Source organism: Aethalodelphis obliquidens, unplaced genomic scaffold, assembly GCF_003676395.1.
Source record: "Aethalodelphis obliquidens isolate GAN/ISIS:26980383/991018 unplaced genomic scaffold, ASM367639v1 scaffold2, whole genome shotgun sequence".
Classification (NCBI taxonomy): domain Eukaryota; kingdom Metazoa; phylum Chordata; class Mammalia; order Artiodactyla; family Delphinidae; genus Aethalodelphis; species Aethalodelphis obliquidens.
Window position 1 is genome coordinate 65,255,862 of NW_020837946.1, and position 15,695 is coordinate 65,271,556.

At 35.9% G+C, this 15,695-nt stretch overlaps 1 protein-coding gene across 1 annotated transcript in view; it reads left to right on the plus strand.

The window, feature by feature from the left end:
• The window catches only part of SCN9A (sodium voltage-gated channel alpha subunit 9), a 157,874-nt gene that overhangs the window by 87,167 nt on the left and 55,012 nt on the right, over positions 1–15,695 (plus strand). The window contains exons 12-17 of the mRNA XM_027129270.1: positions 529–900; positions 3,625–3,754; positions 4,954–5,192; positions 7,218–7,391; positions 8,138–8,494; positions 11,533–12,009. Coding sequence (XP_026985071.1) covers positions 529–900; positions 3,625–3,754; positions 4,954–5,192; positions 7,218–7,391; positions 8,138–8,494; positions 11,533–12,009 — 1,749 coding nt within the window. The remainder of the gene's footprint in view (positions 1–528; positions 901–3,624; positions 3,755–4,953; positions 5,193–7,217; positions 7,392–8,137; positions 8,495–11,532; positions 12,010–15,695) is intronic.

Below are 15,695 nucleotides of genomic sequence, written 5' to 3' on the forward strand. Positions count from 1 at the left end.
CCCATTCTTTATCCATTAGCTTAGGTGCCACCCATCCACAAAGATTCCTCTGTCCTCTCCACTCTTCCCAATCTGCTCTTCAGTTACCCACGCAGAATTCCTATCCTTTTTATCTACATCATCATTTAAAATTTCTATCTTCTACTACTTAAGTCTGTAAGACCCTTCCAGATACATACAAAATAAAAGTCCCTGCCTTCAAAGATTTCATAATCTGGTTGGGGAGACAGAACTTGAATACATGTGATATCAATAAAAAGAAATATGACAAGAGCAGTCCAAGCTAGTTTTAAGGTAACGACCCTGTCATACCCATTTTCCATTATTCACTATGCCTACCACCTTGTCCTGTATATAGCAAGCACTAATGTTTATTCAATTAGATACTTCCAAAGAATATGCAGTTTCATTTAAACCTGTACAGAGCCACCTGCCCTCAAGCCAGTGGTCTCAGTGGAAGTTATGGGAAATGAACTTCTGTTTTGGGGTGCTTCAGCAGATACGTGTCATCTCTTATTTTTTCTGCAGTCCCCACTCAGCATTCATGGCTCCTTGTTTTCTGCAAGGCGAAGCAGCAGAACAAGTCTTTTTAGTTTCAAAGGTCGAGGAAAAGATATTGGATCTGAGACTGAATTTGCTGACGACGAGCATAGCATCTTTGGGGACAACGAGAGCAGAAGGGGCTCACTGTTCGTGCCCCACAGACCTCGGGAGCGACGCAGCAGTAATATCAGCCAAGCCAGTAGGTCCCCCCCAGGGCTGCCGGTGAACAGGAAGCTGCACAGCGCCGTGGACTGCAATGGTGTGGTCTCCTTGGTGGATGGACCCTCAGCCCTCATGCTCCCCAATGGACAGCTTCTGCCAGAGGTGATAATAGATAAGGCAACTTCTGATGACAGTGTAAGGACGTTTTAAATACCTCAGGCATGGCTCGGCCCTTACTCTTGCATCCATCAGTCTCTCTGCTGGAGGTGCCTTCTCTGTGGTCCTGTGAATGCCTCTGCATCTTGCAATACATTTTATGTTAGAAACACACCTTTAACTGATTAACATATTCCTCATACTATTGTTATAGGTATCTAATTCCAAGATATTTAAAACCCCATTTTTGAAAAAAGGTACTTATCTACTGTTACTGTACTTGATTATGAATCATCCCCTTAGAAAATAATTTATAAAAGATCTATATATCAGCACAGAGTGCATTGATAATGCTGATCTTATTAGTTGATAATCGGTCCCATGTCTCTAAGGAAATTTGGATTATTTGTCACCTACTGCTATTTTTTTCAAGTCACTACTTAATATATACCTTATTGCAAGGATCTTATTTGAGTTGTTAATAATCAATAATAGCAGACACATTAGTATTTACAACAGCCCTACGAGGTGATATATTATTATCCCTGTTTTACAAATGGGGAAACTGAGGCACAGGGAAATAAAGCAGTTTGTGCAAGGTCACTCAGCTAATAAATGGTAGTCCTAAAGTTCAAACAGAGACCCTCTATTTCAAAGCTTGTGCTTTTAACCACCATACTTCCTCTCCAGTGTGTGGTAGGCTTCTTGGAAATAATTTAGAATAACTGTGCTTTTTCCCATACATAAATGAAACTTACTGGTTTCATTAAAAAACAACAAAACTCTTTTATCTGGAATCTATGAATAAAAACATAATATCCAAAACACATACAGAAATGCAAACATATATATAAAGACAAAAACAAAACACCTTGCCAAAACAACAGTTTCAAGAGTTTAGGAATCATTGAGTGGTTTGAGAAAAGGGTGTGATGAGGCTTGAAAGTCTTTCTGGTTTATGGATTATCTAGGTAACCTCTTAAGGCCACTCACTATGTTACACTGCATTACTCAGTATCAGCAAGGCTTTGACTTTGAACTTGGGCTACCTATTCATAAATTCACAGTTGCAGACAATGTAGTATTTCAAGTGAGAATAAGGTTTCATCAGACCCATGGCCACACACATATTTTCGTTTGGTTTGAAAGAATGCATGTGCTTTTAGGTCACCTGTGACCTCTATGCTTGCACGATACAGCTTCAGCCCTCTGTCAAGGTATTTTTCCTTATCAAACGAGCATGTTAAGTTTCCATGGAATCAGATCTTTGTTGTGTTTTGCTTTTCAACAATGTGTATTACCTGTAAAAGATTATATAATGTGTATCAGATTTGGAGATTATTTCCTAGTTTTAAATGAAATGTTTCATTTAATACTTTATTTTTACCTACAGAAAAATCAGTAGCACTCCAAATCCTGAAACTAAAACTACAAAACTTGAGTAATTAGTGGATACTTTAAGAATCAATAGAAATGCAAAACATAATAATGTGGAATAATGTACAGTTTAGATTAAAAAATTGCATGAGAAATAATATAAACTTGACACCTGAGACATGTCTACATGGAGAACAAATTATTTAATCAACACAGCTGATTGTTTGACTGGGGGAAAAAGAAATCTCTGCTTCTGGAAAGTCAGTAAATTAGAGAGTATATCAGAGAAAACATGGTTATAGAAAGATTTCTATATAAAGCCACCTGCAGATATGTGTGTGTGTCTTTGCACATACACATACCTGCATACATACACACATACATATATTTTTGCCTGCTTGTCAATGTTTTAATATATACACAAATATAACTATATATAAACAACTGTACAACTTTACAACTCTAGATCTGTATATCTATATATATGTAGAATGGTGTGTGATACACACATCTAGATAGATGATAAATGTAGACTTGTATATTGTTGTTTGTATGTATATATATGTGTGTGAGCGTGTGTGTGTGTGTGTATTGTTGGCCTGCACTGAACTGGCATAGTGTTTTAACTTTGAATTAGTTGCTAAGATTTAGAAATAAGACATCTTCACATGAAAATGGGTATACCTGGTAAGACTGAGCTCATATTCCTGCATAGCAGCAATCCTTTAGAGCTGGAGAGTGGTCACCTCTTTTAGATGGAGCTTATATTCTCCATTTTCCTACAGTTTCCATCAGTCTTAATTGTCCTTTTCCAACTGAGTCATTTATCCTCATAGCTTCAGAGCAGTTCATGAGATCTTCCTTGGCAGTGAGAAACAATCATTACAGTTGCTTCTGTTATTGCTGAACCTTAACAAAGGATAATTACAGAAATTTAATTTAACCTAGAAATCTAGGTTCTACCTCTTTACACACACGCCACTTACAACAATTGTTTAGCTGTTTACACGTAGGATTCTTACGTAGTAAAACTATCTGAATAAATTGGAAACCCTGAAAGATAGATAACGATAGTGAATTTAACAATGAAAGCAGCTCATTTTATTTTTTATTTCCTAAGTACTAATTCATTTAATACTCATAGCAAGACTGTAAGGCAAGTGCTATGATTATCCCTATTTTACCAATGATGAAACGGAGACAGAGAGGTTAAGTAACTCTCCTATGATACACAGCCTGTAAGTAGCAGAGCCATGATTCAAATCAACAATCTAGACTCTACTTTTAATTACTCACTACAACTATGTGAGCAAGATTTTATTTTCTACCTACAATTTATTAGAATTCCATTCTTAAAACTGTAATTAATCATCTTTTTTTTTTCAGGGTACAAACAATCAAATACACAAGAAAAGACGTTCCAGTTCTTACCTCCTTTCTGAGGATATGTTGAATGATCCCAATCTCAGACAAAGGGCAATGAGTAGGGCAAGCATATTAACAAACACTGTAGAAGGTATGGAATAATATTCTCTTTACCATACAGATTTTTAACAAAATTCAGGTAAGTCCTAGTCAGCCTTAAATAGATATAGCAAGTTCTTAGAAAGAATTCAAAGAATATAAAATGGTTATAAACAATGGTAAGGCTAACCAATGGACACTAAAGGAATTGTCTTTATGTGCTTAAAAAGTGGATAAAGTTATTTGTGATTAAAGACAGGCTTTGGGTGATATGCCTTTCAAAGCTAGATAGCTTTATGGTACTAAATGAAGAAAGGGAGGTTAACCCAGGCCTGTGTGGTTCTCTCACTATGTATTCTTCGAAACTTTACCTAGTCTCTTGGAATTGATCATCTTTCTAAAATGTGAGAAAATAATACAAACTTCCAGGTGTTTATACATTGCTGCCTCTGAGCACCTTCTATAAAATTGCAAAATGGTAACATGTGATATGACATCTGTTAAGATTGTGATCCAAAGGAATTAGAGAAAGCAGTTCAGAGAATATGATGTGAATAGTAGTGGCCGGTCAAAGGGTGGCAATTTAAAAAATGTGTTGGCTCCCACCTTCTCTCCCCACAATGTGCCCCAGGTCTTACCTTGTCCATGGGCTACCACCTCATCCCCCGACATACCCATGATGGGCCCAGTCAAAGTTTTCACCCACCTCCTAAATTTATGATGAGAACTAAATGGGCTAATGGTGTTTAGTGCCTATTGCATGAGTCACTCTATAAATTATTTCCAGTCTCTTGGTTCTGGGATTGTTTTCACCTGTGAACTAGCAAGAGCTTTTCCTGGAGAGAGTAGAAGTGTATTATTGTTGTAATGGGTTAAGGACACAGGGGAAAGTATGTATACTGGTATACATACATTTATCTTAAAAATATACATATCTCCATTAAGAAAACATCATTTCTCTTGTTTACTGTCATATGTTAAGTATATGTTTCTCTCAGAGATATCCATATCTGCTCTCATTCATTAATTTCACTGCCTTCTCCTTGGTTGATCTAGTAAGTGAATGTGTGATCAAAGATTTGTATGTAACATGCTATGCTTTCATAGAAACAGTACTGTTAAATTTGCAAAGTCTAAACAGAAGACTTGTTTCAGTGTTAAAGTATACTGCTGATTTGTATCTGGTGAGGAATAAAAAGTGTACAATATGCAAATGATTGACTTGGTGTTCTCTGTTGTTTTTTCTCCCAGAACTCGAGGAGTCCAGACAAAAATGTCCACCTTGGTGGTACAGATTTGCACACACATTCTTGATCTGGAATTGCTCTCCATATTGGATAAAATTCAAAAGACTTATCTATTTTATTGTAATGGATCCTTTTGTAGATCTTGCTATTACCATTTGCATAGTTTTAAACACTCTGTTCATGGCTATGGAACATCACCCAATGACTGATGAATTCAAAAACGTGCTCACTGTGGGAAATTTGGTAAGTCTCTTAATGTGAGTTATGTTCCCAGAGCTGCTCTCTTTGTTTGTCATGATTGTCGTTTCTTTTTTTGAAGTCAGATGGATATTTAGCTAGGTAATTAGGCATCTCCAGAATTCACAGTATGAATCATTGTACAGAGTCAAGTTTCTGGTGATAGTTACTATTTTTAAATAATTTTGCAGTAATATTGAGGCCTATAAGTAACAATACTATTTCCATAACGAGTCACGTCTTGGGAGTTGATAGTGTGTTCTGTTTTTCTGCTGGCATGTCTCTTAGCAGCAGCACTTTGAAAATTTGATACTTCCTTACCCATTTTATAATTACACTGCAGCTTCCTTGTGAGTACATACCCTACATGTTTTCAGAAAAGCTATGGATACTTTGTTTTGACATAATAGGTAAAGAATCTAGACCTTTGGAGGCCCAAAGTCCTGAGTTTGAATCCTGGTTTTGCCTCTTACTGGTTATATGACCTTGGGAAAATGTTTTAATATCTATAATCTTTAATTTCTCATTTATATAATTATAATGCTTTATAAAATAATAATAATTCTTTAATATAATGATAATATTTTATATATCATATTATTGAGAGGAATAAAAACTTTCTACTTATCATCCTGGCATATAGTAAGTACTCAACAAATCAAACCTATTGTCATCATCACCATCATGCTTTCAATGAATCAGCAGAAACAAGCCTTAAGAACAAGAATATTTAGAAACCAGAATGATTAAACTGGACACAGAAGACATAAGGGCAGACTAGAAGGATTCTAGTAGGAAAGTTGATGCTCTTTAATGTGCAGTGTTGATCACACTCAAGTTAATTGATGCCTTACGGCAAATAGAAAGTGCTAGTTTCCAACAATCTGCATGAACCAGGCAGAAGTACTATTTAACAGCCAAAAGGTCCCAACTTATGACTCTTCATAAATCATAAAAAACTCTGGATGTCTTTGCAAATGTCTGTATAAGATAATTTTACTTTTGCCGTGGTCCCAAACCAATCGATCTTTGAAGTCAAAGAGTGTTTCTGAGTTGATCATCTCTCTAAAACTTCTTATGAATATTCCCAGTCAGGATTTTTAAAACTCATGTGCTCTAAGTTAGCATTCTTCTTTCTTTCTATTCCTCACTGGAAAAAGGCAGGACTGTCTAGTTTCTAATTGTTGGTAGAGGTCCAGATTATGAAAATCAGTACCTTCTTACTGAGTTGACTGCATCACTGTGAATCCAAAAGAGACTCACCATGTTTCTTGTCTATAACTACAATCCCAAGTCTGGGTGGTCCCTGCTAGTCTTCCTGATGCTGCATTATTTTAAAAATGACTCACGCAGTTATAGAGCTAACTATTTCCCTTTGAACCTTCTTTGCTCAGTTTCTTTGAATCAAATTGTACCCGAATGATTCATAAGTCTTTCACTGTTGCCTTTTTAAATGAGTCCTTTGATGCCATGTCATGAATTAATGATGTTTTGTGATGCACTTTTGTGTCAAAGCTTTGGCAGTCTTACTTTACCTGCTACTGTATCAATTAAATACTTTTTCCTTTACTGATAAATCTTTAAAGAGTGAGTCAGTTTGTTCCTTATTACCTTAAGAGTAGTCAGATCAGAAGAAAAGCCTGGTTCAAAATTTTTGTATCAGTCTGTTTCCTTTATATTATCTTCCAGAATAACTTGTTGACCCACAAAACTTGTTTTGCAAAGATTGCCTGTGTTAATTTTCAAAGGTTTTATTTATCTGAAATTTTAGTATGCTTTTCTATAATGCTATCTAAAGGTGATGAGAGCTGATAGGTGAGTTAGAGCTTCATGACCCTTCGATGCTTGTATTAGAGCTATAGGACTAGTGATACTTGGTTTGTAGGATTGAATGAAATAATAATATGTTTATAAAGTATCTAGCACATTGTCTGAAACACAGTAAATGCTAAACATATATAGTCATTATTATCGTTAGCTTGATTCCATACCTTCTAATAATACTAGAAAAATATTATATTTTTCATGTAGGTCTTTACTGGCATCTTTGCAGCTGAAATGGTTTTAAAACTAATTGCCATGGATCCATACGAGTACTTCCAAGTAGGATGGAATATTTTTGACAGTCTTATTGTGACTTTAAGCTTAGTGGAGCTTTTTCTAGCAGATGTGGAAGGATTGTCAGTTCTACGATCATTCAGACTGGTAAATATAGACCAACCTTACCATTATATTCTATATATAAAGGGGTGTTTCTTTGGTTTTGCATTATTATTATTTAAAACTTTTGGAGGTTTGAATCAAAAGACAAGATTAGGTCTCAATATCTAATAAAATAAAGCCCATTCAGTAACATGTACTTAGAGCTCAAAATCACAGAGATATCTTAATTTTAGGATCTTGAAGACATACTCAGTTGTATGCTAGTATAATGGTAGGGCAATGATTTATATCGCAATAAGCTTATGGTTTATAGAATTTCAACCATTATAATATGTTCATTACTTTGTGTATTTGATAATTAAAGATTATACCCTCAGAATTGTTCTCTGATATCAAAAATATTAAAAAGTAAAGACTTTCTAATGCTTTTTTCCTCTAACATGTTAGGCTTTCTCCCTATGTCAGCATGAAAAAAATTATGAAAGTATCAGAAAATAGAATTAAGGATAAATTTTCAATTTAAAGGGTATAATATCTGATAGAGGTTCTATAACAATCCTGAACTAAAATTACAGTTCCTTCAAAATTTGTGTGGTAATTATATGGTGGCAAGTATAACAAAATAACAGGAATATTGAGAGTAGATGAAAATGAAAAGTAGAAATAATAGATTTTAGCTAGGTAATAATGACAATATTTTAGAACTAAATTTTGGAACAAAATTCAAGATTGGAAACATTGAGAACTTTTTCATAAAAATTAATATTAAGCTTTGTGTTGACTTTTAGCTCCGAGTTTTCAAGTTGGCAAAATCTTGGCCAACACTGAACATGCTGATCAAGATCATTGGTAACTCAGTGGGGGCTCTGGGTAACCTCACCTTGGTGTTGGCCATCATCGTCTTCATTTTTGCCGTGGTTGGCATGCAGCTCTTTGGTAAGAGCTACAAAGAATGTGTCTGTAAGATCAATGAAGACTGCACACTCCCACGCTGGCACATGAATGACTTCTTCCACTCCTTCCTGATTGTGTTCCGAGTGCTGTGTGGAGAGTGGATAGAGACCATGTGGGACTGCATGGAGGTCGCTGGTCAAGCCATGTGCCTTATTGTTTACATGATGGTCATGGTCATTGGAAACCTGGTGGTATGTAATCTGATGTTCATACATTTAAAATTCTCCATAGAAAATTGTTACATGATGATATGATCAGTTACTTTTATAATTATAGGATTAATTAGATCTAAAACTGTTAATTATAATGGAATATTGACTATTTTAATTCAGTGAAGAACAGAAAAGAAAATGAAATATTGTCTACATTTCTGTGCCAGATAACCTATATTTATATTTTTCACAATATTTATTTTAATGGAAAGTGTTCTATTTTATTCTTTCATTTTGATAGTGATGTCATATGAATTACATCTGTGGTTTTCATGTCTCTTAAGTGTTGATTCCAACGTGAAGCTATACTAGTAAACAGAATATGATTAAATTAACAATAACAAAACTGAAGTTATAGTGGAACAAGGCAAATGGAAGGACTAGTCCTGCTCTGTTAAAGTCTTATATAAGACTAGCACCTATAACAAGTATCAGCAAACAATATGGCCCATGGGCCAAATCCCACACACTGCTTGTTTTTGCATGGCCCTGCAAAACTGAAATGTTTTTTACATTTTTAAATTGTTAAAAAAATATAAAGAAAAATATTTTTTGGCACATGGAAATTATATGAAATTCAAATTTCAGTTTCCATAAGCAAAATTTATTGAAACACGGACATGCTCATTCATTTACATATTGTCTTTGGCTGTTTTACTCTACACAGACAGGTCTGAGTAGTGTCCATAGAGATTCTTTGTCCTACAAAACCTAAATAATTTATTATCGGGCCCTTTTATAGAAAAATTTGCCCACCACTGCTCTATAGCATCTCTTTTACAAGTGATCTGCTTCTCCATTAGTGTTTTCCTAGCTTGTATGCCTTCACTGTTTGTTTCCTCCTTTCTTATACGTACCTGTTGGTAGGAATTTTCAAGCTTAGAGGCAGGAGATAATTGGGATAAGATGCTCTTCAATGACTCAATTCAATTTTCAAAGCCACCATGTTGGTTTGGTTTAGTTGGTCAACCTAGCATCAGACTCTTCATCAGGTATCCCAGGAGGTTGTCTGTGATAATAGCCATATGGTTAGTACCTTCACTCCCCACTGGCTTGAATATAAGTTGCTCATTTTTTTTGTCCTTGCAGCCCACATGCCAACTTGAAAGTTGCTAAGAGAGTAGACTTAAATGTTCTCACCACAAGAAAATAATGGTAATTATGAGACATGATGGAGGTATTCCCTAATATATAAGGATATCAAATCAACATGTTGTACACTTTAAACTTACACAGTGTTGTATGACAATTATCTCAGTAAAGCTGGAAAAATGAAATCTAATTAAAAATTTGAAGGAAAAAAAGAAATCTATTAACATTTGCATTGATTAGGGAGACTAAAGGGTAAAATGAGCCCTTGGCTTCCCATCAACATTCCTATTAAAACATACACATAAACAAACATGCATTTCATAGTGAAATATATTTTTCATTGACAATAAAAACCAAAATGAAAATAACCAATTCTGAATTCCTTAATGATTCATCAAATTGTTTTCTATGCTTTTCTTTTTCCCCTCCCTCTCAGATTCTTCTCTTAAACTAGACATATTAACACAGACATTTTTTTTTTTTTTTTTTTTTTTTGGCTGTGTTGGGTCTTCATTTTTGCGTGTGGGCTTTCTCTAGTTGTGGCGAGCGAGGGCCACTCTTCATTGCGGTGCGTGGGCCTCTCACTGTCGCAGCCTCTCTTGTTGCAGAGCACAAGCTCCAGACGCGCAGGCTCAGTAGTTGTGGCTCATGGGCCTAATCGCTCCGCGGCATGTGGGATCTTCCCAGACCAGGGCTCGAATCCATGTCCCCTGCATTGGCAGGCAGATTCTCAACTACTGCGCCAGGGAAGCCCAACACAGACATTTTTAACTTGTGCTTTTCTACTTACATTTCTGAGAAATTGTTTTAGGTGTGACCAAAATCAGGGGTGAGTCCCTTTTCCTCAGTTTGGTCTAATTTTTATTGTTTAAATGTGAGGTAGATGTTTTTGGCCATGAAGAGACTTAAATGAAAGTTTATTTCAATTATCTTTTTGTTTTTTATATAAAACACTTTTAAAATATGATTTACGTATTTTTAGCCCTCTGTAAGAATTCTTTTTTTTTTTTTCCACAATGTTCAGTTCACCTGGACCCTTACTTCCAGGAGGAAAAACAGAAATAGTTTGCACACAAACAGAACTTTGCTTCAAGTTGGAGTTGTCTTGACCTGGAGTTGTCCGGGGCGAAAATGATTGGCAGTGAAGCCACCCAATCATAATGCCATTGTCTCATTTGAATTGGGTTCAATGGGCAGGTCTTTTTCTTTGTTTTAAAAGCTTCATTAAGGGACGTCCCTGGCAGTCCAGTGGTTAGGACTCCATGCTTCCACTGCAGGGGCCGCGGGTTTGATCCCTGGCCAGGGAACTAAGATCCCGCATAACACACAGTGCAACCAAAAAAAAAAAGCCTCATTAAGTTGCAAGTTGGCAAAAATCTCGGACAGAATATTTTATTACAGGCGCTCTGCAAGTATTATGTGTTCCATTTGTTGTAATAAGTGACATTTATCTCCTGGGAAAAGTGAACACAGATCTTGGCTTAAGTAACCTTCACAATAGACACTACTCACAATTTTCTTGTTCTACTTGTTTCTCACAGGTAACAAATATCAATTAAAGGTAGTGTTAGAAGAGCTATTTAGACCCATAAAAGGGAATTTGGACAAGGGATTCCTGCTGTAGAAAGGAACTTAGGAATGACATCCTGGTAATGGTGAGGGAGCATTCTCTTTGCTCCTCATACCCTTTAAGGGTATGGCTGACCTCTGTTCCCCAGAGCTCACAGAAGCTCAGACATGGAGAGACTGATGAGGACTCTAGCTTCTCCTCTACACCTATCATATGTTCTTATCTATGGGTGAAGAAGTGCAGGACTCTTCGTTGCTGGTTTGGATTTTGGCCTGTATTTCAGAAAACTGCACTTATTTTCGTTTTTATTTCCTGTCTCCCTTTTTCTCCACACCCTATCCCCACCCTGACATAGGTCCTCAACCTATTTCTTGCTTTATTATTGAGCTCATTTAGTTCAGACAATCTTACAGCAATTGAAGAAGACACTGATGCAAACAACCTCCAGACTGCAGTGGCTAGAATTAAGAAGGGAATAAATTATGTGAAACAAACCTTACGTGAATTTTTTCTAAAAGCATTTTCCACAAAGCCAAAGATTTCCAAAGAGATAAGACGAACAGAAGATCTAAATTATAAGAAGGAAAACTACATCTCTAACCACACACTTGCTGAAATGAGCAAGGATCACAATTTTCACAAAGAAAAAGATAAAACCAGTGGTTTTGGAAACAGCATGGACAAATACTTGGTGGAAGAAAGTGATTGTCAATCATTTATTCATAATGCCAGCCTCACAGTGACAGTGCCAATTGCACCCGGGGAATCTGATTTGGAAATTATGAATACTGAGGAACTTAGCAGTGATTCAGATAGTGAATACAGCAAAGGGGTAAGATTGTTTTATACGCATTTTGTTTCATGTTATTAACTAGTATGAAATGAGTTAAAATTTCAGATTCTTTGCTGTCCTAAGTTTATTCTAATATTGCATACTAATGAGTAGTTTGTGTGTATATGAATTTATACTGTAGCTTCCTGAAGGTTCATATGGTAAGGTTTTACTTACTGATTCTTCATAACTGATATAATCCATTTAGCGAAATTTGAAAGTACCAGGTATCTTTAAGTCTTCCCTTCCTTTATTCCCTGTTTGTTATCAATCGTAAAATCATATACCATCTCCTTTCACAGTGTCTGTTGAATCCACAGCTCCTGTTCGCCACCTTTGCCTTTGCCCTCTCTACTTCTTACCGAAACCATTCCACGTGAATTCCCCACTGGTGTCTCTGCCTCCATTTTCCATCTACTCTAATCCACTTGTTTGATTAATTTTACTTAGGTTCAATCCTAATCATACTTCTCCTCTGAAGTGTCCTTGATCCCCAACGTAGATTTGAATTGTGGACCATACATAAAGCCTTCACACCATGGCCCTGACCAGCTGTCTCTCCTGGGCTTGCTCGGGCTCCTGTGCCTGAACCAAGCCAGTTTCCTTCTGGGCCACATACACTCACAACCTGCATGATTTTGCTTGGGGTTTCCTTCTTCAGTCAAAATCCTAAACACGTACTTCAAGTCATAGCCCTCAGCTTCCTCGCGTGTAAAATTATTAGCCCTTACAGCATAGGGTTAGGTGAGGGTTAAATGAATTAACACATGTAGGATGCTTAGAACAGTACTCAGAGTGCTCAAAAGTGGTAGCTGTTGCATCATGCCTAGTTTCTCTTCAAACAGATATGATCTCATTTTGAACCCCACACAATTTTATGCCTTTTCCTAGATTTATTATTTAGCCTTGTATCTTAATTTTTTTGAGAAATTATTGTATGCACCAAATGGTACTGTAAACTCATTGAAAACGGGAAACTTTTATTAAAACTTTTTTTGTATCCTCCTTCCCCACACCTGCTTGCATATATGCAAAGCATTATTGAGCTGTATTTTTATTAATATGGAATATAATAATCATAAGTGAGTTTTATCACAAAGCATTTTTTATGACATCTCTTTAAAGTTTTAAGATATCACTTTAAAATATTTTTCCTTTCTTTAGGTCATATTTGAAAGTATTTGACAGGTATTTCCCAAACATCTTCTATCTTCTTAACCTTATATCAAGAACTATCCTCCATGAATTTATAGTGGATTTTGGAACAAAGATACACAGCTCTGTGTGTGTGTATGTGTGTGTGTGTGTGTGTGTGTGTGCGCATGCACACCATACGACCAGTACTAGGTGCAGAGTAAATGCTCAATACTTACTTATTGAATGAATAGATGATTAAATAAATTATGAACATACATATTTTACGTAGCCAAAAAAATTATTTCCAAGATCACAAAGTAAGGAATCAAATATTTTATTTTTTATTTAAAGAAATCTTTACATGGAAGAAGTAATCCAAAATTCAAAAGGTGTGGTTGATTTGGCTTGAAGATAGAAAATTAGATTTCACATACCCCGCTCAGGAACAGTAATCTGGGGCTAGTCTCATGTGAAAATGAAAACTGATTCAATTACCCACTTTTCTCCCTACAAAGATTAGAGTTGTAAAACTCTAACTGCCTGGCAGACTTTCTGAATAAGCTTGAGATTCTGGGTGTTAAAGCACTTTGGTAGCTTGGTTGAGTTTACCAAATACTGCTTTCCTCTTAATGTTTGGGAGGAATCATTTCTTACCTGGTCATTTTTTCTTTTCTCAAAGCCTGTGACTCTCCCTACATGGATTTCCTTAGTCGCTGGCAAAAATCATATTCTTAGTATGTTGAATTATAACATTGTAAAGGGACTATAATAGACCTGCCCCATTTAGCACCTCATTTCCTAACTGAGAAAGCCATTAAGAGGAAGCGACTTTATCTGTAGTTATAAAGCTGGTTCAAGGCAGAGCCAAGACAAGAATCCCAGTCTTATTATTCATAAGTCTACCTTCCTTCTCCTGTCATTGTCTATTTCAGGGAGAAAACCCACATTCCTATTGGGGTTAATACCCAGTTTGTCTCCCCTGGGATACTGAGCCATGCTTCTGAAGAATTTACATACCCTGTAGTATCCAGAGGAAGTTTGTGATGTCATAGTATCCAGCAGTCTTTTATAATTAATGATTTAGTCTATAAACTATTTGGTTACTGAAATAGACTATTTTAACCATCCATAAAGTTACTCTGCCACCTAGCCCATAAATCCTTCCTTAAAAGCATGAAATTTAGTGCACTTAAACTGTGTTATCCAAAGACCATTTGCTGGTAACATTTTAATATTCTTAATTATCATTGGTTTCTGTTCATGACATTATAGTCATAACTACATGAGAAAAAATACACTTTTTCTAATTCATATCTGTGGTTTACATGGTATAATATTCAGGAGCTTGAGGCTACCTCAGAGGTTGTAATAAGGAATACATAAGCTAGTCTCTTTAAATCATTTAGCACAGTATTTGACTTGGTAAGCCCTAAAAAAGTGTTAGGTGTTGTGTTTATTATTGAATTCATCATCATTATTAGCCTCTAAAAGTTCAGATTTTAAATTATGGATTTTGAAAGTTTATCCTTCTTCATAAGACATTTTCCATGGCATATCTCAAAATGTGTCATCTTGAGTACATTCAAACCTACTTGACTATATACTGGACTTGAGAAGTAATGAAATTTCAAGCTCTACAGGAAATTTGTTAGATAATATTAAGCTGTTGCCAACTGTGACACCCTGTGTCTAGAGCCTGTCTCTCCAGTAGCTTGAGATTTAAATGATCCTAGTTATGACTTGTTGGTTTTATTTTTCAATTTGGACCACTATCATTATTCACCACAATTATAAGGACCACAATTTCCTTATTCACCTAAAGTGTTTCTAACGCCCTTCCAGGCTAACCTCCCTGCTCTAATTCCCCTAATCTTCAGCTCTTACTTGAGTTCCCAATTTTTTAACTGCTATGTAACTTTCTTATTTTTCATGCCTCAGATATCTTTGAAATAATGATTCTATGTTCTTGATGAACCTTGCCCAAAGAGGCAAATCATGATTATCCAATGGAAAATAATGCCCAATTGAATATATGTAAGTTATTTAAGTCTTAAGCACTACCTTGGAGTATGATGAAGAATGCATCCTCTGGAGATAGAATACTTGCCTTAGATCCTGTATTTAATGTTTGCTAATAACTCCATGATCTTGAGCAATTTAAAAAAAAAGACCTCTGTTTTTTTCTAGTTTACTTGTATGCAACATAGAATTGTAATAAAGATTGAATGATTTAGGTAAACAAGTGCCTGTTGGAAAATAAGTGCCCAATTAACAATTATCATGGGTATGATTAGTAGTCATGTACACACTGTAAGTAGCTATTTGCTACAGGTTAAATTTTAGTGTGTAAAGACAAACACAGGAGCTTGTTACAAACGCCTGTTCTGGTCCGTATCCTCCAAACTCTCTCTGCCTAAGTCTGGATGCAACCTCAGAATCCTTACCAGCAGGGTTCCCAGGGACCACTGTGCTGGATTGAGTTTGCGTAGGAAGTGAACCTAAATTCATCCCTGGTTTATTTTGATCCAGGTTTCTGAGAAATCATTTTC